Here is a 26,037-nt window from a genome sequence, read left to right as displayed (position 1 = left end):
AGAAACACAAAGCATATACATGCTCAGTGTAATGCCACACAGTTCCCGCTTTTGGAGCATGCTCTCAGCAAGAGACTGCTGGTGGCACAAAGAGCATGCGCCATTAAACTTGATCCATTTTCTTATCAAACATCCAACATTCCTGAACTGAAACAGCACCATTCCAGTGGTGGTAACTAGAGAAACCAGCATAGAGCAAGGGAAAGCAGGCAAAAGACACAGTATGCTGTATATAAATCATGAACAGAAGCTTCTGTACTTTCAGCTCTTTGGGCTTCCCTCCCATCACCCCCAAATTCTGTAAAATTAAAGTTTTATTAAGTTGAGAAGAAAAATTATGTTTATGTTCTTCCGGTAGCTCCACTGTAGGTTCTGTAGCCCCACAGAGTCAGCGAATTTGTTAACTGATCACATGAGCGTGGCAATTATTCTAAACCCTTTAAAAATCAATCTGAGGTGTACAATGAAAATGGCAACTTGGCACAAACTTTGCATTCTTTCTGTTTCTACAAGCCGTGGCAGTGACATTACGAGTGCACTGCTGGTCAAATGTTGCTTTTGTGTATGCAATTTATTTAGTTCCAAAATAGCCTTTTCTGTCATCTTGCTTCACCTGTATGATCTTCTGCCTAGTAGTGATATGGATTGCATTAAAGAGGTAGTGCTTAGTTGTCATCTATGAGTACGTCCTATACCAATTAAATGAACTCGTTTTGTCTGCTTAAAGTACCATCCTATGCATCCATGGCAATATCTAGATAGGCCTTTCCTGGAAACTAATGTCTCTTCTCCATGAGCAAATCCACCATTTACAACAGTACAATCTGCTTGCCAAATGTTAATGTATTTTGGTTTGGAAGGGAGACCTTAGGGGAGGTATCTTTCTTCCTGTGTACAGGCATATTTAGGTTTAACTACCACGCAGATTGTGCACCATAGTGTGGCATGCTGCAATCAGACTAAAACCGAACCCTTATTATACAATTATATTCAAGAATACAATTAACAAACTAATATTTTAGCTATGCTGCTAGACAAGGAATGAATTATGTTTAATCAATAGGCTCATTAACTCCATTAGGTAAAAATGATGAAAGTATAATTAACGGTTTCAATTATACAGAGTACAGACTGCCACTGTGGACACTTCAGGATATGGGTTTAGTATTTAAATCTTCAAATTTCGAACAAACATCAGAATTTCTTGAATAACAGAAGCACTCCATATCTAGCTTTTTTCATTAGCCATTCGCAAAACAAACAGAAAACAGAAAAGTTGTGAGCAGCTTACCTACGACCAAGTTACCTTCACAGATAAATAAACAAACAAACAAACAAATAAAAGAGTGGCAATACAGGAAGATATCTCAGAACATAAGTGATTGCATTACAAAGAGCCACAAAAGCAATAATTAAACTGATTGGTAGTTTCCAGCAGAGATTTGAACAATTCCAATACTATACTGGCACATAAAACTAGGCCATGGAAAGAGTTAAACCACAATCTGTTCTTTGTGTGGGAAGGCAATACTACTCTAAGTAACCACAGCCCATGATAAGACTTCCCTATCTTCATATGCTTTCTGATGCCATGGGTTTTTTTCCTCTTAATTATAAGTACTAAAGAAAGTTTATCTCCTGCAGAAGTCATCTTAATTGAAGTATCCAAATAAAAACTAAAATAATAGCAGTTTAACATATGCATCAAACTGTGTGGTGTTAAGTCTTCACAATGCATTTTCAACTGAATAAACCAGATTTACTACAGATTTTGAAAATTTTAACAGCTAAGACAAAAGACAGAGCAAAGAGAGGTCTGAAGTGCTTCGGCAGAAATTTAGGTATTGCCACAATAGAATGATTCATCAACTTCAAAAGTTGTAACTTAAAAGTAGAACTACTCTGTGCTACTAGTTCTCATTAAGAAGTGCACCAGAAACTCTTTTGAAATTACCAATTAATAATTTATAGCATTTTGTATTTATGAAAATGTTATAGACCAAGGTCCCACTTTTTAAAATTCCAATCTGTAGTGGTTGCATGTTTCCTTTTCAAAGTATGAAAAAAACCCCAACCTTTGAAAAACTGTACTCAGGCTTTTCTTTCATAGTATCATTAAGTCCTAAAGACACAAATATATATGAAAAAAAGTGTGAAGGAGACACCAGCAAAGAACATCCTGTTCTAAAGCAATATTATCAGGTATCTTTGATTCATCGTGCATCTGGAGTCCTTTCAAATGAAACATTACTTGACAAGAATTGCCTATAAAAATGATCCTAAATGGAGATTTGCAATTAATCACACATGTTCTTCACTAAACCTAAAAAGCCATCTACAGAATTTGATTCCACCTCCCTCCCCCCTTAATATTCATACAGGCTATATTGAATTTTTTTTTTTTTTTAATGTGGCACTTACCAATGTGCCACAGTTGCTCTTGCAATAGAGTGATTTATGGAAACAGATTTTTCAAATGTCATGTCAAATGGATCAGGTGAACCACCGTGCCCTGACAATTTCAATTAAAATGGAAGTTACTACATAATATCTGTGTAGCTTGTAAATTAAGGAAAAAAATACCAGCTACCTAATTATGATATGCCAGGTTTTATTTTTGGAAAAGGTAAAAGTGAAATGCAGCACCCTTCTCCTCTCTTTCACTTTTATAAACATTGTATCAGTTCATGGAAGTTTGAACTCAGGATTGTGCAACAAATATACCTGTCAGAAGTCTACAGATTTTGTAAAGAAAGCCTCATGTGCTCAGTTTCCCATCATGGATCTTATCTGCACCTAACAAACATACTCTTGGAGGAAAAGAAAATGGCAACATATTCTAAGCTTCCTGGACCACTGTAACGTAAAAATAAACCACATCAAAAATATCACAAGAGACCAAGCACTTAAAGGCATGTGGTAACTGCATCCTATCATGCCTCAGCAAGTGAGATAAACGCCATTTACACTCATTCCAAAACAAGGGGAAAGAAGCATATGGGAAGGACAGGAAAGGCCATCTCAAAAAAAAAAAAAAAATCTTCATTCTTCCTGGGAGTTAATTTGCACTCACCAAAGTTTTATTGAAAGAGCAATGGATAACATCTGAATTGTCAAGGTTGTCTAACAGCCATATTTTGGATTTTAGACTTGTTTCTAAAAGGTCATTCAGCACTGTCTCAGCACAAACTGAACTACTGCTTTTGCAAGGGAACTTGGTCAAACAGGTGCTCTGTGCTTAGAACTTTTACCAAAATACTTTGTTCTCAGCACACACCACCACAAGGCAACGTGCATTGCAAGAGTCCTAGAAACAGAGAACAAACCAGAAAAATTTGACAGTACTTTAACTCAGTAGCAACTCAAAATAAGATTACTCAGTCTTTGTATTACTTACTTCTTTAAAGCAAAAGTATAAATTCTCATTCCCAGTGTAATCTTAACTTTTAATTTATGGAGATAAAAGATTATTTATAAAATGCCTTTATGATTCCAAACAGGTATTGAAATTAAAATCAATTTGCTGCATCTGTGTTCCATGTAGGTACTAATAAATGGGAACTGCCTCTGCACAGCACATGATACAATGTGATTGTAAAACATTATGGAGAAGCTATCAACGCACAAATGCCAGGAATTGCTTTCTTGTATTTATGGCTGTACAAGAACAACGTTGCAATTTTGTCTACACCTGAGTGCAAGGCTTTAAGACAGATTCGTAAAGAAATATGGAGTTATTACATCAGTGAGTCCAACAACCAAACGTTTTAAAAAAAATCCTTACAGTAGGAAACAACAAAATAAACTACCCACTGTAACAAAAGCTATAGTGAAAATTTGATTGTTTTCAAGGTAAAAATCCTTTCTTAAATTGTACTTTCAGGCTTATACTCTGGTGAAGAGGTCTTATTGCCTGTCAGTAATTTCTCCGGATGGCCACCCCATGCAGAATTAATTTTTACTAACTGCAGATTCCACCATAAGTAAGTAATTAATTCTACGTCTGTATATTACACCAAATGCTTCCTACATGAATTCATTTCTTTACTGAAAAGCCAGTATCTCAACAGTACTCTTGTCCAGCTTTCGCTCCACGCAGCTCACGTTTACTTGCTGAAAATATCCATATCTAAGTCAATCACACTTAGATGCCAAACAAAATATAAACAATACAAAATGTGTCAGCCAAAAAGCTAGAGGACTGTATCCAATCACTGAATAAGCCTTATCATTGTTTCCATCTTCATTCACAATTTATGAATACTTCAGTTCTTTTGAATTACAATGCTTTCTAATTGTGGGATAACCGAAATCACGTTTATTCACCGTGCACCCCTATGTGCATCGCTGGCCGCTCACGAACCGTACTGCTGGAGACGTTAGTTTCGCAGATTTTCTGCTTCTTTACCTATTTGCTGTACCAATGTGGAAGCAAGCAGTTATCGCTTCATCAGTTTACATCACATCCTCCTAAGACAGACTTTCACAAAAGCTTCTGAAAACTACCCCCTGGCTTTACAGATCGAGTTTGCTCTCCGGACCTGACTTCAGCGCCCCGGCGCTCGCTCCGCGTTACCGTACGCCCTGCAAGGACGCTCCTGCGGCACCCGGGGAATTTCCCAAGCCTATACCCTAAACCCCTCACGTCTCAAAATTTGCTCCTTGACGATTCCCCCGAGCCGCCCCCCCGCACTCCACTCCGCTCGCCGCTTCGCCCCGCGCCCTCCCGCCGCCCCAAATGACAGCCACGTCCGGGCTCTGAAAGCAGCCACAAGTGCGGCTGTAAAAAACGGCCGGAGCTTTCCCCTTGCCGGCGAGGATGCGCCTCGGCAGCGAGTCCGCAGTTTAGCTATGGGGGGGAAAGCCGTGCCCCTGCACCACCGAACAAGAAAACGCTGCGCAGCGTGCTCAGCCCCGCTCGCATCGCCCTCATTGTTGGCAGCCTACGTGTTATCAATTAAGCATAAGATGGGATTACTTCGCATCGGCGAGCGCTCGGTTTTTGTCAAAACTAGCACTTTTCCTTTCAAGCCTTTTCATTAGACTCTCCGTAAACTGGCGAGCTGAAAAAAGAGCAAACCGTTTGATTCCTATCAAATCAATACTTCTTGAACCTGCCTTTTACAGTAATTATGCTCATTTTCATTTTGTTAACCTTTGACTTCTTATGCACCAACAATTAGTATTTGTCTACGAGTGACACTTTGACTGAACTCCCCAAAACAATGGCCTGGTACAGTTTATTCTCCACTATTCTCTCCTGAGAGAGAAGTTTGGACCTGACAAGCAGTTACAACTGTGCTTTAACCCATTACAACAACCAGTACCAACGACTCATTAACAACTCACATAAATTCTTAACCAAAAAAAAAAAAAAAAAAAAAAAAAAAAAAGCAGATAAATTAAATAAAAAGCGTCTATACCTGAGTGAGACAGATTGGAGAATACATCATGACTTCGCTTTGAGAACACGATGCCCGGAGAGCCCCTAAGAAAAGCCTCAAAAAGGAATAATTTCATCTATTCATTTTACAATCATCTGAGACTCAAGGAAGATGAAATCAATCAATCCAGGCTCTGCCCTGGATCACCACAACTTCACAACAAACCCCAGTCCTCCTTAAATAGCCAAAGATTCAAGTTCACTCCGTGTGCTAGATTTCCCGGGGTGAAATCCAATCCACTCTTTTAACCCTCTTGTAGTCGGCGGCGCAGGAGTTTTGCTTCTGCTGCTGCTGCGGCTGCTGCTGCTGCTAGTTGTTTTGCAGATGAGGGGGGAAGGACTCGGGGGGCGGGGGGGGAAGATGGGGGGGCGGGAGGATATTTTTTTGTTTGGGGTTGGTTTTTTATCGTCTCCCTCCCTTCCCCCCCACACCAGCGCCCCCCCTCCTTCCCCACCCCCCCGCTTTGCCTTTTTTTTTTTTTTTTCTCTTTTTTTTTTTCTCCAAAGAAGTTGTCGGGTTATTACAGCACTGTCGCTCTCGAAAGTTCAAGGTTACGGCCCAGAGCGGCGCGATGGCAGGACAAGCTTTGCAGGGCGGGCAGCCCGCGGCCTGCAGGCTCCCCCGCGGTCGCAGCCCGCTCCCCACACATCCCCCTCTCTGCGGGTGGAGGAGGGAGGCGACCTTCCAAACGCCCACTGTAATAAAAGTGATCTCCTGAAAATTCAAACCATCAATCTCTGCCTGGCGCTCCCTCCCTATTTGCTCCCGCCGTGTTCGTGACCGCGTCCGTCCTCCGCCTCCCCCTTCTCCTCCCTCCCTCCCTCCCCCTCCCCCCCACAAAAGTTGGAAGTTGAAAAATTCACCAGTTACACCCGCTGGACCCCTTTCCAGCTCTCGCCCCAGACGAGACTTAAGTAATTTTTTAAAAAATTATTTAATTACACAATCACCGTTTACATTGCTCCTCCTCCCGCAAACACATTCCTTCTTTACCAGATCCCCCTCCTCTGCCCTCCCTCTTTATTAATCACCGCAGAGCGCTGCAGAGGAACTAGCACATTTTGCAAACATCCCTCATTTTCCCTTTCTTCTGGTGAGAGAAAGTTGCGGGGGAGGGGGTGCGGGAGGGCTGTCATCCCCTGGAGGTTTCTTTTTCCTTTTCTCTTTTAGGGGTGCGATTCTATCGCGGCGGCAGGGCTCAAGCGCCCCCGCTCACCCCACTCGCTGGCCGTCGGGGAAGCGCATACCAAAGGGAAGGGGGCCTAACCCGGCACCGCCGGTAACTGTTGTCCTCGCCGCGCTCGCAGGCAGCTGCCGGGCGGCGGGTGGGGGAGGGCGTCCCGGTTGCCGGACCGCAATAGGGTGCGGAGTCTGGTTTCTTTCTCCCATGGCAGCTTTCACCAGCGGAGCTGGGGAAGACAGAGAGAACAGTGAACGAAAACTTATTTCCGCTTCTGTAAGGAGAGCTGCGATGAACGGCGCTTCCCTGCGCCCCCAGCACTGCCGCTGCTGAGCGACGTCGGTGCTGTTTCTCGGCGCCGGTGCGCAACTTACGGCGGCGTCTCGAGAGGCCGGTGGCCGCCTCCCTCCCCAAAGTGAAAGTTTATTCTCATCAGGCATTTCACAACGACACATCAAGGAAAGTAGGCAGGTTCAAGTCAACCATGAAATGGTCACTTTTTAACCCCGTCCTGTCCTCATTAGGAAAATGCTCAAACACAGCCCATTTTCAAAGCAAGCTCTTAATGAGGGGAGCCTGCCAAGTCTACCAGCTGCAATTCCCATAAATTTACAAACCAAAAGAGGTAGGGGGATGGGCTGGAGAATGAGAGGGCCCAGACAAGACAGGTAAAGTCAAAAGGCAAAGAGCCGCCAACACATTAAAGCTTGCAGAATCCATGTTGCATCCCCACAGCTCAGTTTCTGGCTGCACTTGCCTGTTTTCTCTCAGATTTGCAGGGTTCGAGCAACAGCCATGGTTTTTCCCTTCTGCACACCACATCGATAAATTCAGAATGTATGCTAAGGCAAGAAGGGCTGAGGCAAACTTGGGGTTAACCACAATAAGAAAAACTTATTTTCCTATCTGGTGTAAAATACCCACACACAAAAATAAAAAAATCCTATCATCTTTACCCAGACACTGCAAAAAGCTGATAATGCCAGCTTTAAATACTGGAGTTTCCCTTTCAATAAATATTCAATTTAACTGGAGTTAATTTACCATAACAGATATTTGCATTGGCACAAATGCACTGTCCTTGAACACACCTCTTGGAGTGCCTGAACTCCTACACAACAAGCAGACCTTATTTAAAATCCTAATAACCCCCCTCCATGCCCTTCTACCTTGCACATCTCTGGAATGATGAAGGCAAACCCCCAATACCACATCAGCAAGGCGACCCCCATGAGATGGACAGATGTAAGAAGCCTCCCCTTTCTCAAGCAAGGCTTACAGAAGCTCCCACTCCCTCCCAGATCTTGGCAGTCAAGGGACCACCTTGTCCTAAAGACCTGTGTACTGTAAGCAAGAACTGTCTGGCAAGGTCCTAGGAATGAGGAGATACAAGCAGGAAAAAGCAACTGGAGCAAGGTAAGAACAGATACCAAGCTGGATGCCTTCTGCAGCCGTCACTACTGCAAAGGTCAGATTGGGTTTCTATCCCTACAGAAACTAGGTGAGGACAGATTTGCATCCCTACCGAGAGCAGACACAGGGGGCTGAGCCCAACCAGCCCTGCAGCATCTGTGAGTACTCCCCAGAACACCACTGCTGCAGACCACAGCAAAGCCACACCCTCCCCAGAGACAGCATATTGGCCAGGATGGAGCAGACCTTTCATGTGAAGGAATCTTGGGGCAAAGAGATTTGCCTGACCAGCATGGTTCAAGCAGTATCTTGTCTTCTGCATGACTAGAAGGCAAGACAGATATTGTGCAGGTTTCCATGGGTTTGCCTTCAGATTCATATGTATGCTCACAGTGCTTCAATGAAAGCAGACACATCCTAAAAGGCATGTTTCGGCTCTCTTCCTTCTGGTTAACCCCAGTGCCAATCTGTAGATGAGGGAGACTTTGTCCTGAGAAAACTTTACACAAACATGCACACACACACATGCACATGCCTACACACATCTCACACGTATACCCATTCCACCCCTGCCAGGCCTCCTTTATCAGGAAAACAAGACAAAGATTCTTTTCAGAATGGGGAAAGAAACTCCATTAAAATAATAAGAATAATAATAAAGAGCAACTCTCCACCACTTCCTTGCAGAGGTACATAAATAGGTATGTGGGAACAGAGTTAGCCTGGAGAAACATGGCATTAATGCAGCAACAGCAGCCACAGTAGCTGGGCCCTGGCATGCAGGAAGACTTTGTGGGAAAATGGTTCAATTGCTTTCAAGTCCTGGCTTGCTTTAACTCTCCATCCCCTGTAAAAGCCTTCCTCTCCCACCTAAAACCAGTAACTTCCCTGCCACTGCTCTAAGTTCTGTACCCTTGAAAGTCCAGGCTGAGGCAGAGTTGCTTTTTGTCTGCACTAACAGAATTATGCCAGCCTTCACACTTTATCTGGACGTTCAGGTATTGTTTCATTTTAAGCAGTTAACAAAATAAAAGTCACCATCTGACCTTCCTGGTGAGAGACACCAGGAGCTGTTTTCAGCTCACACACTAGAAAACTTCATGCAACAAAAATGCACATTCAGGACAAAAGACACCCTGTAAGTGGCAATTAGCTTGTAAGAATCGTCCTCCCTGAGATCTGCACCCTATAGGCAGAGGGCTGCCCCTATGTCCCCTACATGATCTGTCAGTGGTGCAGATCCTGCTATGCCAAGCTTACACTGCAAGTCTGTTTTTCCTCTCTTCCTCACAGGCAATTCTCACGAACTTTACCAAATGGTGCAAAGGGGCAATGCTCTTGGACTTCAGATACAGTAACATTAAAAAGTGGAAAGGCCAGTTAGGCTGGCTATATTCTTCCCAAAGCCGAATTTCAGTTGACACCTTTTGGCCGGACAACTGCTCAACTGTCAGGTCTTGGAGTGCAAGATCATTATTATGCAACAAAAATTAAAAAGAAAGGTATTGCTAATGCTGAAGCATGCAGCCTGAAATACTCAGTATACAAAGCAAGACGTTTGCCCAGCTAAGTAAATATACATATGCTGAACTTATAAGAAATAAAATTGTCATGAAAATTCCAGTAGTCTCTATGTGAAAACCAGAAATAATTGATTCTGGCATATGGCATTTCATGTAAAAGATTCAGTATGAGAGAAACGGTTCCAGAAGATTTACTTAAGAGGTCTCTGTGATCCAAAATACAAGCTTTACTGTGTTTTTATATCTAGTTTTATAACAACTATCCTGTTAAATTTTTTACCCTTTGTTAAAAAAATGCCATTCACTCATGCCCATTACTTATGCACATGCATATATACTGAAGAAAACAAATATAGTATAATTTAACTCAAACACAAGTAATAACCTAAACCGTATCATGTTATCATAGTATTATCTAACGATTCTGTTGGTGTGACTAGTCTTCATGCCTTGCAAGATGTCTTGTACCATCATAGTAAACTACAAAGTGTAACATCTTTGGCATAATCAAAGCACTGGCCAGTTTTCCTACATGTAGGAGTATGGTGTGCACATACAGACATATATAAAAATGTATGTATATGAAGTTGGGTACAAAACATTCAGGAAACAAATGCAACTTATTACATAAGCAAACATAATACATTGTTTTATGGAGTCTCGATACATTTCATACACAGCTGTATTGTAAGGTATTTATGACTTTCAATGCAAACAACAATCAGTAAAACTTCTAAGTCAGTGTAGTACATCTATCAATATATGTATCATATTTACTAGCACTTCTGTTTGCTTCTGGGTGATCAGAACAAACACATGCTGTATATAAACTATATGTGTATGATCAGATAGAAAGTCTGCACATACACAATCAAAAGTAAAGAAACACATTACTGACTGTGCACAGACACACGTAGCTATGAAGGGGAGAGTGCCTGACCCCTGTCCACATATGGTTTGATGTGGACTGTAATAATTGATCTTTCCACAGCTCCCAAACCAGCAAATGAAAACACCAAACCTCAAGTGTAAATCTGTAAACCACAACGTTTTGGGTTACACAACTGTGGAGTTTTTGTCCTCACTGAGGGTCACATTCTCAGTCTTAAAGAAGGCATGAAACCCTCTTACCCCAATAGAGTAAATTCTTTTAAAAATTTACATTTGCTGACATTAAATGCCCTAAACAGCAGCAAACCCCTCAACAATAAAATTTCAGTAAAATTTCTGACAGTTTGTATCACTTGCCACATTTTGAGAGGGTGGTGTCTACAACCTGCAATTAAATGTATACTCAAATTAGAATTAGAAGAGCAGTTTATTTTTTCTTGTGATTCTAAGTTAAAATTATAAACGTTTCAGCTCAAAACTGCTTCAGAGAACATTACAAATTCATCTTGTGTGTTTTGGCACCTTTTCACTGCCAGCTACTGCAGTCCAGAAAAAAAGACTTAAAAAAAAAAAAAAAAGTTGGGAGATCTTGTCTGTCCCAAGTTCAATGGCAGTGCTTTCCAGCCGCGGCAGGAGAAGATGGCCATGTTCGCAGCCCTAATATTAATTCAGATCACGCCACATCGGCATCTTGTGTCAGAGTGGAAACTGGCTTCCCCGCCCCCTTCAACCTGAAAGCTGCCAAGTCCTCACACACTCCGCATTCAACCACAACTTAATGGATGGGATATTGTGCATTAAAATGTGGCCCAGACACACAGGCAAAGAGATGACAAGAGGGAAAGCAGACAGACACACACACAGAGACACGGAAGAGAAAGGAACGAATTCAAATACACATACACAGGTCCCACAACAAAACGGGGGGGGGGTGGGGGGGTGGGGGGTGCGGGGATGGGAGTGAAGTAACAAATAAACCGAAACAAGACAAACAAAAACAACCTCTAAAGTGACTTGGGAAAGCGGGGGGGGGGGAGGCAAGAAACGCCACCCGAACACTGCATCCTGCAATACATCATGAAAGAGATGAGCATAGCATAAACCTCTAGACAATTTACCGAGCAGACCATACACATCAGCAATGCCATTTCCTCAACATTATTCACTAACACAGCAGTCCATTAACTACAAAAAAAACCACCAAAAAGCCAGAGGAAAAAAATACTATATTAAAACGTGAGTAAAGAAACAATCTCTACAGCAACAAGAAAGAGAAAAAATAACTGTCTGCAAGGTACAAATACAGCAGCATTTGCATTAATCCTTTCCAGCACTTAACTGATAGTTGCCTGCCAGAGAAGAAGGGGGAGGGGGGGAAAGCTGAAGCAGGAAATGTGCCAAGTTCAGCACTTTTTGATGCAAACTTGCATCAACTGATTCCTGGCATAAAAGTATGACCCATATACAAAAGCTGCCAAAAAAAAAAAAAAAAGGGCAAAATATAAAAAATTTACCACCTTTATCTCATTTTGTAAAGCAGAAGTGATACTACCATTTACAAAGAGAGTATAACATCCACTTAAGAAACAAGAGTCACAGTATTATTCTGAGGAATTACAAAACAGCAGTCAAGAAAGTGTAAAACAATATTATATATATGTATCTATAGAGAGAAATCATTTTAAGCACCACATACCATTGCAGTATATTGCATTACATAAGTGAGATCTTGAAATCAGTGAAGCGCACCACCAGGCCGTTGGCTTCACATTTTTCCTGGAAACAAATCAGTTCTTTTCTCAAGGACTCGGTATGTTGTGGTCTTTTTGTTGTTTTGGGTTTGTTGGTTGTTGGTTTTGTTTTGGGTTTTTGGGTGTGTTTTGGTCTGGGTTAATTATTTATTTCCAGTAGCAGCCTTCTGCCTTTTGTTTCAGGATGGGGTGACTGGTTTTGTTTTGGTTCTTATTTGGGGGGGAAAGTGTTATTATTATTTGCTCAGGCTGGCTGTTGCCTTTATTTTGACTTTGTTTTTGCTGCCGGCTTTTTGCTTGACACAGAACGTGATGAAAATTCTTGGCCGGAGCGAGGGAAAAGGCGGCAAAGTCACAGCCTGCGGGCAGCGGCTGCCCACACCCCTCCCCTCTCTTCCAAGTCTTCCTTTCTCTTTTGAGCTGCCAGGCTGCAGAGCACGTTTCGGGGGCGGCTGACTTGGACGCGGTCCAACAAACTTAATTTCTTTTTTTTAACTCTTTAGCAGATACAGCTACACACACATGCACATGTGCCGCCATGGCCGGACTGGCTTTTTGCTTCGGCTGCATGCGTTCCTCCGGCTTCCCGCACGGAACTGCCGCGGGGCTGGGTGTGGCGATTGGGCCTCCTCCTGGCAGCCGTGGCGACCTGTTCCACCGCCGACTGCGGCGAAGCGCAGCGCGGCGCGGCGCGGCGCGGCGTGGCCTGGCCTGGCCCGGCCCGGCCCGGCCCGGCCCAGCCCAGCCCTGCCTAGCTCCCCAACTGCCCAGCTCCCGGCGCGGGAAGCGCGGCTCTCCGCTTCCGTCTCGCGGTAGCCGCACGTAGCGAGCCACCGCGCTCATTTCCATACTAGTGGGGAGACAGCCAATGGGGAGAGCGGGGCGGGGCAGGCATCTTAGCGCTCGTGGCATTCGGCGGCCGGGGAGGGGGCGACGTTCGTGATCGGAGGGCCCCAGTGCTGCTGTAGCTGTTCGCTAAAGTGCAGCGTGAGACGGATTATCGCGGGCCAGCGGGAAGGTGGCTGCGGCGGACGCGGGTGGGCGCACGGGCAGCAGTAGAGCCTCCAGTTGCTCTGTTTCAATCTCGAGCTGCCTCCGTGTGTGTCAAATCGCCCGGTCCGCCCGCGGGGAGTAAGGGTGTAACGTTAGTCCTGCCCGCAGAGGCAAGCGCCGTGGCCGGAACGGGATGATGAACCCGGTCTGGAACAGTGGAACCAGAATTAAATGGCTTGCAATTACATTCTAATATTTAAATAAACACCGAACTATTTCAGTTTAGGCGTGACAGACCAGGCTCGCCGAGTGCCTTCACCCGTGTGTTTACCTAAGGCTTCTGCAAACCGCTTATGTACTCCTGTGGCTTCGCATGCCTTTTGTAAACTGTCACGTAACTGTTCCCTCCCTGCAGGACTAACTTCGCATCTCGGGAACTGCTCTCCAGCCAAACCGAAGGCGCCTCGCAGAGGAAGGATTTCACATCTAATACTTCCTACAGAATTAAGGCACTTAGAATGAAATAAACAAAACTGAATGAGGCAAAAGTGTGTGAAGAGTTTTAATCAGTCACATACGGAATACATTCCTTCCTGTTAAAAACTTTGCTGAGTACAAACTCTAGTCTTCACAACAGCTTGGGGACCATTGCTGTGAACCTGGGGGCCTCTCAAGAAGGCAATTTTCTTTAGTTTCATTCAAGAAAAACACTGTAAGCTGCTAAAATTACATTGTGCTTCCAAAACAAAGCATGATTTGCAGTGAAGAAAAGATAAGAGGCATAACCTTTCAGACTTAAGAACAATTAATGTGTGTGTGTGTGTGTGTCTTTATTTTTTGATTCTTTCATGAAAATGCCAAACCCAGAAAAAAAAAAAAAATTACCAATTTGCCTGTTCAGTGAATGGGGGAAACAATTGTTCATGCTAAGAGTGGCACAGATTTTCTAAACTTCTGACAGCCAGTCAGTCGAGAGCAAGACCTTTCTCTGTGATAGAATCTGTGGGTGTTGCTTTTTAATTTTTTACTTTGTTACAGAATTCAAGCTCTGAGTCAGGGAGTCAGAGACAGTGATTTGTATTGGTCATCAACACTTAATGGTGTTTACTGCAACAACTTTTGGCAGGTATTTTTTTGCTCCTTACATTTAATTTTGTTGCTGCTGCTGCTGTGATTGCTGACAAAGACTGACGTGGTAGTAGACAGGCCCATTACTCTGCAACTTTCTCATTTTTGTTGAGCCTCTGTAGTTAGTAAGCCTAACTCTGCAAGTGGTTTAGCAAACAATGAAGAACTTTTTCTGTTTAGACAAATAAGAAAAATAGTGACATCAGTGAAAGCAATGGATATTGTAGTCTTTTAGAAAGAAAAACTTTTACCCAGGCTGTCATAGCTAGTTTAGTTTAAGCCTAGACTGTCATAGTCAATTTTCTTGAACATGTTTTTAAGGTTCAGATACCACCTTAGTTATCATTCCCATTGCCTTATTAAAATCTCAGTATTGTCAAAGCTTCCTCAGCAATAAATGGGACAAGAAAATGAATGAAAGAGGATCAAACATAATGATGGTTCAACACTGAAGTCTAGGAGTAGTGCAGTCACAGAATAAACTGATTAAGCAAGAATCACTGTAAGTAGAATCTCAGTACAGTTCCACTGTGTGCCTGAGGGGTACAGCTGTTCTCATGCATAGCAGGACAACTGAGAAAACCGGGAAGCTGTGGCTAAATGTACCATTTTGCACATGTGAAAAAATACTCCTGTCCTACCATCTTTCGAGTACGAGCTTCACATTTTTCAGGGAAATGCTGCAGTAGCTGGAAAAGCGCCATTTACTAATCCTATAAAAACCCTTTTAGGTACACCTGAGCAATGCACAATTGCAAACCCATAATTTGTACATGTGCACAACACTTACTCATTATTATTTTTGCATGTGCACAACACTTACTCATTATTACTTTTGCCATGCTGCTCATTTTAGGCTCCCAGCCCCACAAAACCTCCTGCAGAGTTTCCTAGCAACTAGGCAGAATTATAACTCTGAGCTTGGCACGGCAAAATAGATTCTTCTGCTGCTTCCCCCAGGCAAGTCCTTTGTGGTCTAGGGTAAAACACACTGAGCAAAGAGCCAGGGAGTGCTGGTCAGCAGGTTTATAGAGACTGGTATTAGTAATTCACTGTCCTGCCAAGGAAATCCTGGAGTTCCCATTTGCTGTGGCGAAGCCAAGTGCCATTTGTTCCCAGCCCTGCTCTGGCATATGGGATAAGGGAGAATTCAATATTTCATTAATTTTTTCTAAAATTCTGAGGTCTCGGCAAGCAGAAGCAAAGTACAGCAGACCACTTTGGATAACAAGCAACACAAGAGAAGAAATACAGTATACACAATTTTAGTCAGCAGCAAATGTCCTTTTCCTTGTCCAGGAAAGCAGCTGTAGAATTCTGATGCGCAGTGTCTCTTTCTTCCTGGTTAATAGTCTCGTACTATGTATTTTATTTCTTTAATCTTGGTGTTCTAGTAAAATATGTTGGAAGCACTATCACAACATCAGCAAACAACCATGGCATCACCAGAAAAAATTAAGAGAAGATTAGGAGATTAGTAATTGAAACATTAAAAAGGGTAGAAAATTTTCTATGCAGGACTACTTTCAGTTCTTCAGATATCCTTAATAATATGGCAAAGTATAATTTCTTCTCTCCAGACCCTTGCATCTCTTGATACACAGGATTGCTGAGGAACTGTAACATCATTGTTTTTAATAGGGAACCAAAAAATAAATTTGAGGCTTAATGGTACCATTTAAATGACATACAGAGCCTTATGTGTTCACACATGCATTAAGGTGAACAGGAAGGGAAGGAGTGCACATCTTTGTTGTTACTTTTGCCTTGCAGCATTTTCTGCCAAGCTGTGCGAACAGACCAGCAAAGCGTTTGACTTTTGTAGCAACTGTATTTTTGCAGCAGATTTTTATTGTTGTTGGGTTTGTGGAGTTACATTCTCTCTCTCTCTTTTTTTTTTCTTTTTTTCTTTTTCTTTTTTTTTTCCCTTTCTCTTTCTTTTTCTTTCTTTCTTTCTTTCTTTCTTTCTTTCTTTCTTTCTTTCTTTCTTTCTTTCTTTCTTTCTTTCTTTCTTTCTTTCTTTCTTTCTCTCTTTCTTTCTCTCTTTCTTTCTTTCTTTCTCTCTTTCTTTCTCTTCCTTTCTTCCTTCCTTCCTTCCTTCCTTCCGTCCTTCCTTCCTTTGATTTGGTCCTAGGATAGGTTTGGCTGTAGGACTTCTCAGCATTTTTGTCCCAAGATTTTTAGTATTCATCAGCTTGAGATCATCACAGTATCACAGTATCACTAAGGTTGGAAGAGACCTCGAGGATCATCGAGTCCAACCTGTCACAGACCTCATGACTAGACCATGGCATTAAGTGCCACATCCAATCTCCTCTTGAACACCTTCAGGGATGGTGACTCCACCACCTCCCTGGACAGCCCATTCCAATGATGAACAACTCGCTCAGTGAAGAACCTTCTCCTCATCTCGAGTCTAAACCTCCCCTGGTGCAGCTTGAGACTGTGTCCCCTTGTTCTGGTGCTGGTTGCCTGGGAGAAGAGACCAACCCCCATCTATCTACAACCTCCTTTCAGGTAGTTGTAGAGGGCAATGAGGTCACCCCTGAGCCTTCTCTTCTCCAGGCTAAACAATCCCAGCTTCCTCAGACTCTCCTCACAGGGCTTGTGCTCAAGGCCTCTCCCCAGCCTTGTTGTCCTTCTCTGGATACGTTCAAGTGTCTCGATGTCCTTCTTAAACTGCGGGGCGCAGAACTGGACACAGTACTCAAGGTTTGGCCTAACCAATGCAGAGTCCAGGGGCACAATGACTTCCCTGCTCCTGCTGGCCACACTATTTCTGATGCAGGCCAGGATGCCACTGGCCGCCTTGGCCACCTGGGCACACTGCTGGCTCATGTTTAGGCAGCTGTCAACCAGCATCCCCAGGTCCCTCTCTGTTTGGCAGCTCTCCAGCCACTCCGACTCCAGCCTGTAGCTCTGCATGGGGTTGCTGTGGCCAAAGTGCAGCACCCGGCACTTGGACTTGTTAAATGCCATCATGTTGGACTCTGCCCATCTGTCCAGTTGGTAGAGGTCCCTCTGCAGAGCCCTTCTACCCTCTAACTGACTAACATCTGTTCCCAACTTGGTGTCGTCTGCAAACTTGCTGATGACTGACTCAATCCCCTCATCCAGATCACCAATGAAGATGTTAAAGAGGATGGGGCCCAGCACTGATCCCTGGAGGACGCCACTGGTGACTGGCCGCCAGCCGGATGTAGCACCATTCACCACCACTCTCTGGGCTCGGCCCTCCGGCCAGTTCCTAACCCAGCACAGAGTGCTGCTGTCCAAGCCACGAGCTGACAGCTTAGACATCAGTTTACTGTGGGGGATGGTGTCAAAGGCCTTGCTGAAGTCCAGGTAGACTACATCCACAGGCCTCCCCACATCCACCAGACGGGTCACCTGATCCTAGAAGGAGATCAGGTTGGAGAGGCAAGACCTGCCCTTCCTAAATCCATGTTGGCTGGATCTGAGCCCTTGGCCATCCTTCAGGTGCGCAGTTACTGCCGCCAGGATAATCTTCTCCATCATTTTCCCTGGCACTGAGGTCAGGCTGACTGGCCTGGAGTTTCCAGGTTCCTCCATCCATCCCTTCTTGTGGATGGGGATCACACTGGCCAGTTTCCAGTCATCTGGGACCTCTCCAGTGAGCCAGGACTGGAGGAAAATGATGGAAAGCGGCTTGGCCAGCTCATCTGCCAGCTCTCTCAGCACCCTAGGATGGCTCCCATCTGGTCCCATGGACTTGTGAGTGTACAAGTGGCTCAGCAGGTCCCAAACTAATTCCTCATGGATTTCCAGGGCATCACACTGCTCCCCAACCCCATTGCCCAGCTCCTGCCTTGCTGTTAAACATTGAGGCAAAGAAGGTGTTCAGGACCTCGGCCTTTTCCTCATCTTCAGTCACAGTGTTTCCCTTCAGGTCCAATAAGGAGTGGAGGTTCTTCTTGCCCTTCTTTTTAGTGTTAATATATTTGTAAAATTGCTTTTTATTGTCTTTGACAGAGGTGGCCAGCTTCAGTTCCAGCTGGGCCTTTGCCTCTCTAACTTTTTTCCTACATAATCTAACCACTTCCTTGAACATACCTCGAGAAGCCTTCCCCTCCTTCCAAAGGTGATACAGCCTCTTTTTTCCCCTTAAATCCTCCAGGAGCTGCTTGTTCATCCAGGCTGGTCGCCTTCCCCACTGGCTCATCTTTCAGCACATGGGAACTGCCAGTTCCTGTGCCTTCAAGAGCTTCAAGAGCATGTTTCAGAATGATAAAGAACTTCTCCCTCTGTCTCAAACTCACACAAAAAAGTGCTTTTACCCTGCTAACCCAGCAGCATTATCTCACTTTCATTTCTGTCTTGTCCTATTACATCAGCCTGGACCTAGATCAGCCACGCATGAATGCAGTTTTAGCGTTTTTGTAGCAGGATGTAGGTGACATTTGGGAAGGCAGCAAAGATTGTTTTAGTGTGAACATCTCACTTTTACACTGGGATCTCCGGGCGGGGGTGGGGGGTGGAATGAGGAGAGCTTATTTCTGCTTGTAAGTACTGATTTGGCAGTCTGGCAGACACCTATTGCACACCACAGTCCCTATAGTCTCTCTGTAGGCACACATCATTCTGACAGCTTGTGCAAATAAAAGCTACCCTCTCAGCATGTAATTTGGGGACATTAAGCATTTCTGAGTGAAAAAGAAGTACACCTGACCTCAAAGTTTTTCTGCCCCTCCAGTCTCCAGGGTCTGCCCATAATGGCAAACATTTTTGTCCACAGTGGATGATTTTGCCACCTGGTGGTTTTTCACCTGCACTTCCAGAGATCTGTGTCATTATTGCGTCAGCAAGACAGCTGAAGATCTTATGGTAGCAAAGATTTTTTATATGATCTCATTCCTGATGCTACTATGCTTGAAATAATGGCTAAGGTTTAAGATAATGGCTTCATAAACTGCTCTGCAAACAGTGCACTTTACTGATCACCAGAGAAAATCTGGCTATCTCAGCCTGAAAGATAACACAGGTTCTGTCACAGAGTGGAGATGACCAGCATGATGCTGTGCCAGAGATATTTACCAGTTTGAACAGCAGAAGACCTTCATTCTTCCCAAGAGTATGGATGGAGTTTCATTTTAAGAAATGCCTCTTGCCATCTTCATGCTGATATCGATGCAACCCACAGAAGACTGTCATCTGGAGGACAGTGGCAATGTGTGAACTCAGCAGGCTAAGAAAAGACAGTCCTCCTTATGAAATCACTTCTGGATAAAACTGTGGCCAGTGCCATTTCAGCTCCTACCTTCTGCAGTATTGTGGTGGGTTGAAATTACACCCACTCCCAGCCCCACCCCCAATTAATTTGGAGAATTATTCCCAAAGTAAAATTGTCGGACTGGTTCAGTTTGGGATGGAAGCAAATGAAGCTATATTTACAAACTAAAATCTAGAAATGAGAAGTTCAATGAATATGTACAAAATATAAAACATGTACATATATTTACAATTTACAAATAACTCTAGGACCCCCCTGTACAAAATCAGGGGGTTACCAATAGCTTCCCCCTCTCTGCCTCCTCCCCCCCATGCAAGGGAAAAGATAAAAGAGAAGAAGGAAAGGCAGAGAGTAGCTTGTTAGTTACTTAGCCACAACAAGAATGCAGCCAAGGTCAGCAACATCTGAGCAAAAGCCACCAGCTAGAGCAAAGTGCCGAGAAAGAGACAGAAATATACAACTAACTTTATGTTAGTTATCAGACCAATGGGATTATTTAGACCTCATTATTGTTTTCCCTTTACATCCAATGGTGATTTATTTTCGTTCTACCACTTTTTACTCAAGATCTGTGGAAAATTTCCTAGGCATCATCCTAAAACTGCCACAAGTGTTCTTCACAATATCTCCAAGGAAAAGGACCCCAAAGAATCCAGGACCCTACCAGATTTCAAGGCACAGGAGACCTGAGACAGGTAGCTTGAAAGCATGCTCTGCATCAGTTGGGCAGGGCTCAGTAAATGGGGAAAGAACTTAAGGAAAGCACTATATGCACTCACCCTTAGATTGCTTGTAATGTGCGAGAGAAAATATTATGCTATAGAAGTAAAATGGGACACAACACAGTCCTCCAGTACCCATTGATAGAGTTTCCATTTTTTTTGTGACAAGTGAGAAAGTGAATATTTTAGAATCTTCTTGACTTCTTTCTGGGCATTGATATGCCTGAGGATGCCTGTGAAGATTGTCTAGTTACTTTATTTAGCAATTTCAAAATTAATAAGTTAAAAAAAAAATTCAAGCATTTTTAGAACTGTTATAGGTATTCCATCTGCTTATAGTAACATTTGTTAAAGATCCAGATTTTATATGCCAGTAAGTGCTCATGGTACAGTCATACTGGTGGCTGAGAAGAACTTTTGAAGGTTACTATTTCCCTTTGACCAGACACCAACAATGCGCTGTGTGGGAACAAAGTGAATGGGGAGCAGTACCTATTTCCAGCCCTGAAATAACTGAAAATCTTGTACTCTCTGGAGACTGCACTTGCTTCAAGAGAAGACAGTATGCAGGAGAGGGCACCACTGAAATAGTGGAGGTAGTTATGCTTCAGGAGTGGGAACCCTTGCCTTGGAAACCATGGTAGTGACCAACCACTTAGCTCCCTTCTCACTTCTGCCCTGCTGCAAGCTCTTCCAGTTCTGGTTCCAGTTCCAGTTCCTCATTTTCCATAACTTGTTGGTTTTTTGGTTGGTTGGTTTTTATTCTTGCTAGGTTGTTTGGGTTTTTTGTTTGTTTATTTGGTTTTTTGTTTGGTTTGGTTTGGTTTTGTAGTCATTACTCTTCCTCACTTCATTGACTGAAATATTCATCCAACTTCTGCCCCAAGTTGATGTGTACTTCATGCATCTATTAACCCTTTTATTTCTGTTTTGCTTATTGAAACAAAATAATTGCTCCTTTTTATTCTATGATATGACAAGGCCCCAGAATGGCAAAAGTGAAAACTAATGGCCTAAATCCCTCTCCGAAATTCTTATATTCCAATGCACAGACTATGGGGAATAAGCAGGAGGAATTAGAAACTATTGTACAACAGGGGAACCATGATATTATTGCCAGTGTGGAAATGTGGTGGGATGACTTGCATGGTTAGAATGCTGCAATGGATGACTGCAGGCTCTTTATAGGGGATAGGCAAGAAAAGAGAGGTGGAGGGGTAGCATTGTATGTTAAGGAGAGCATTGACTGCCTCACATTCAGTGTTAGACACACCAAGGTGAAATGTCTGTGGATAAGGGAAAATAAACAGTATCAATTTTCCCTGGGTTTGCTGCAGTCACATTTTTGGGCTTGTGTAAAACCCCAAAATTGCAGAATGTTAGGGGTTGGAAGGCACCTTGAGGGCTCATCCAGTCCAGCCTCCCTGCCAGAGCAGGAGCACCTAGGGCAGATTGTGCAGGAGCGCATCCAGGTGGATTTTGAGTGTCTCCAGGGAGGGAGACTCTGCGGCCCCCTGGGCAGCCTCTTCTGGTGTTCCTTCACATTCACAGGGAAATAATTCTTCCTTCTGTTTCCATGGAACTTATTATGCCTCAGCTTCCACCACTGCCCCTTGTGTTGTCATTGGGCATCAGCCGGCAGAGCCTGGCTCCATCCTCTTGGCACTCACCCTGCACATCTTTATCAACAAGAATGAGGTCACCTCTCAGTCTCCTCCTCTCCAGGCTACAGAGTCCTTGGCTCCCTCGGTCTCTCCCCATAGGGAAGATGTTCCACTCCCTTCATGATTTTTGTGGCTCTGTGCTGGACTCTTTCAGGGAGTTTCCTGAGGTCCTTCTTGAGCTGGGGGGGCCCGGAACTGGACATGGTGTTCCAGGCGTGGCCTCACCAGTGCAGAGGGGGAGGAGACCCTCTTTGACCTACTAACTACTGCCCTTCTAACACAAAACAATTGTATGGTTACATGGACTGAAAGAACGTTTAATTCTTGCTCCATGTGGGCACTGACAATCATGGGAGACAGCACTGCTTCCCAGCTGCTTGAGGCTTCTCCTCTTCTTTCCCATCTATCTCAGCAAAGAGGAGTGTGTGCTCATGTCATGGTCTCTCTTAGTTGAGTAAGAGTTTAACCTGCCAGAATGACGTGCCCAATGAGTTTAACCTGCCCACTGAGACATGGGCAATAATCCCTCTGACATACTGTGTTGCAAGGGCAGTCACTTCTGCTGAGAAAGTGCCAACAGTAGAGGGAAGTGACTGCTTGAGCTGGAACAACTTTATTTACCAGAGCTGCTTGATCAAAGCTGTTATTACAGCTTATTATTACAAGAGCAAATAATTCCTGCTAGTAAGCAAAGGGCCATCACGATCAGAACTCTGGAACTGTGTAGGGAGAAAAGCTTTGAAAGCTGGGTTGATGGGCTGAGGCCAATGAGATGAGATTCAACAAGGCCAATACAGGGTCCAGCACCTTGGCCACAATAACCCCATGCAGGCTACAGATGGGGAATGAGTGGCTGGAGAGCAGCCTGGCAGAGAGAGACCTGGCAGTGCTGGGTGACAGCAGCTGAACATGAGCCAGCAGTGTGCCCAGATAGCAAGGAAGGCCAATGGCATCTTGGATTGTACTGCGGTGGCTTTAGGCTATGCCTTTAAAATATAGTTACGTATTTGGAGCAGAAAAGTAGGAAAAAATGAATCACTATTGCGTGTAAAAAGGAAAACAAAAGATTATTCTAAACAAATTAATTGTATAAATGTCTGGAATAAGATGAGCTGTACCATAACAATTCTTCCCTTGTTTCTCTTCTTTTCTGATCTTGGCTGTTTTGCTTTGCTCAGGAGAGATAACCTGCTTATCAGCTGTCTTTGGCTAAGTCTAACCCATTGTTTTTCTCTCCACTCCTCTCTCTCTCTGGGACAGTGTTGGGGGGGAGCAGTGGAATGACTTCCCTAGTCTCTTGACCAGGGGTGTTTTCATGTTGTTCATTAATTGTAAATATCTGTATAATATCTGTATAATATATAATTGTAAATACTGTATATTTTGTACATATTAATTGCATTCCATTGTAGAGTGTAGTTCTTGCTTGTAAATACAGCTTCATTTGCTTCTAACTGAGGTGGTCAGGCAAAGTTAATGTTGGGGGGAAACTTCAACCCACCACACAGGAATAGTGTGGCCAGCAGGACTAGGGATGTAATTCTTCCCCTGTACTTGGTACTGGTGAGGCCTCACCTCAAGTGCTCTGTGCAGCTCTGGGCCCCTCACTTCAGGAAGGATACTGAGGTGCTGGAGCAGGTCCAGAGCAGAGCAACAAGACTGGTGAAGAGACTGGAGGGAAAGTCTTATGAGGAGAGGCTGAGGGAGCTGGGATTGTTTAGCCTGGAGAAGAGGAGAATCAAGGGGAACCTTATCACACTCTACAACTACCTCAAGGGAAATTGTAGTAAGGTGTGGGTCAGGCACTTCTTCCAGGCAGTTTGTGACAAGAGGACACAGCCTGAAGCTGTGACAGGGGAGGTTTAGGTTGGGTGTTAGGAAGCACTTCCTCATGGAAAGGGTAATTAGACAATGGAATGGACTGTCCAGGAAAATGGTGGAGTCCCTGTCCCTGGAGATGTTTAAGGAAAGATTGGATGTGGCACTTAGTGACATGGTCTAGTCAGTGTGGTGGTGTTAGGTCATAGGCTGGATGATCTCAGAGGTCTATTCCAGCCTCAGTAATTCCCTGATTCTGTGATACAGAGCTCTTCCTTTATCCCTTCATTTTGACCTATGTGTTTGCTGGCAAAATGGTTCTCATCTCATGAGTGCATTATGGGAGGGATTTTAGATTAGTCTCTTAAATGAATGGAAATAGAACTTTGGGAAATTTTTGGATTAGATATTTGATATTAGATATTTATTAGATAGAAATTCTTTACAGTAAGGATGATGACACACTGGAACAGGTTGTGCAGGGAGGTAATGTGTGCCCCCTCCATGGAAGTGTTCAAGGCCAGGTTTGGCGGGGCCTTAAGCAATGTGGTCTAGTGCAGGGTATCTCTGTCAGTGCCAGGGGGATTAGAGAGAGATTATCTTCAAGGTCCTTTCCAGCACAAACCATTCTCTGCACCTACAAATCTATGAAAATGGACTGAGAAGTCTTTTCAGGATGTTAGTAAAGATTGGTTACTGGAGAGAAGACAAGCAACTTTCTCAGGTGTTAAAAACTACCTGTCACTGCATGAGTGAAGAAGCATACCGTGGTAGAGAGACAGATGGTGAGCTACAGGAAGTTTATTCTGGCCAAGAAGCCTACTGAGTGTTGATCTTTTAAACTTCAAATGCTAAAGGCAAATATTAGCATCCCAAGTAGGGGATTGAGACAATTGAAGCAGGCATTGATAGAAGATAAAGTTTTGCAGAGACTGTCATGTTTACTCTCTTCTTTCCAAGGATATGAGGACAACATCAAGGAAGTCAAATTCCAGACCTCAGTGGAGATTTCTACTATATGCAGACATTGGTGATCTACAGTCTAGACTGGAAGACAGTGTTTTAGGAGTATCAGTCTATGCTAATGTACTAACTGGAGGAACAAGAAGCCACAGTGGCTAAATCAAATATCAGCATTTTCTTTAAAGAAATAAAATCTTCAGGCAAAACTGATACTTAAGGCAGTCATAGGGATCCAGCAAGTTCACCATAATCAATGTCTGTACAGATGCATAGAAAGATGTTTTGCTGCCACATTTTGCTGCAACTGCAGTTTTTCACTGGATTTATAATGGCAAACCTGGAAATCACTGCAGCCTTTTTTGTTTCTATCTCTGAATGTGCCTTACTGCCAGTGTTGATCTTCCATTCACCTACCATCAAACCATTCAACAAGCCTGGTGCTGTCAAGAGCTGGTTAACCTCAGCAGCATGTCCAGGGTGAGGCAAGCATGTAAAAGTAGAATGAGCTGCGTGACAGGAGAGTTACATGTGTATAAGCCATAAGTGACCACAGGTAATTTGCATTGCGCAGAAGTAAGCCAAAAGAGGGAAGACGTGGAATAGTACAGGCCCAGGGAACTGCAGTACCACATTGCTGAGCTACCAAAATATGAACTTGTCAGCAACCAGTCCATATAATAAACCTATCAGAGCCCATTTTAAAATGAAATCTGTATCCTACCTGTAACAGCAGCTATATGAGCAACTCTGTTTCTCAAGGACAGGTTCAGACTAAAAATTTTTATTTGGAAGCATTTACGCTAAAATGGTAGTCCTGTTTCATACTTCAGAACATACAGTGAATTTTCTGAAAGGGTGGGTTTTTTGTTCAGAGGAAGACTTCCTGGCATGTGAAAAGTTTTTAATGGACACAGGAAATTCGAATTCCAAAGGTGACATTTCCAGAATGCTTCAAGCATACAGAAAACAAAGTTATAATGGAACTCTGAACACAGAGACACATGCACTTACATTAATAAGGTAAGACTATTAATCTTTCTGTTAACCACCTAAACTGATAAATAGAGTAATATATTTTGCAGTACAATATCCATTAAAGCAAGCTAGTGACAGAACAGGTCAGCTCACATCTCTGGGCCAGCAGAAGTTGTGACTGCCAGCAGCAGGGGGTCAGTCTAGGCCAAAAGCAGCTCTGTCTGACTAGGTTGAGAAAATGAGAGCTTTGTCACAAGAGTGGTACTGATTAGCTAAGGCTAAACAAAAGCAAAGTTTCATTTCTTTCTTTATCTTCCTATC

At 43.6% G+C, this 26,037-nt stretch overlaps 1 protein-coding gene across 7 annotated transcripts in view; it reads right to left on the bottom strand.

Annotated features, from left to right (window-relative positions):
• Window positions 1-26,037, bottom strand: part of NFIB (nuclear factor I B) — a 297,023-nt gene that overhangs the window by 186,050 nt on the left and 84,936 nt on the right. Inside the window, exon 1 of one of the 7 annotated variants that reach the window (XM_054179069.1) lies at window positions 5,424-5,779. The exons of 5 other annotated variants lie outside the window; for them this stretch is intronic. In XM_054179069.1, coding sequence (XP_054035044.1) covers window positions 5,424-5,453 — 30 coding nt within the window. In that variant the 5' untranslated portion in view covers window positions 5,454-5,779. Of the gene's footprint in view, window positions 1-5,423; window positions 5,780-26,037 lie in introns of those variants that run through there. One more of the 7 variants, XM_054179074.1, reaches the window with a different exon arrangement.

The sequence above is a fragment of the Dryobates pubescens genome, chromosome Z (assembly GCF_014839835.1).
Source record: "Dryobates pubescens isolate bDryPub1 chromosome Z, bDryPub1.pri, whole genome shotgun sequence".
NCBI classification, from domain to species: domain Eukaryota; kingdom Metazoa; phylum Chordata; class Aves; order Piciformes; family Picidae; genus Dryobates; species Dryobates pubescens.
This window is presented reverse-complemented; position numbering and strand designations above follow the sequence as displayed.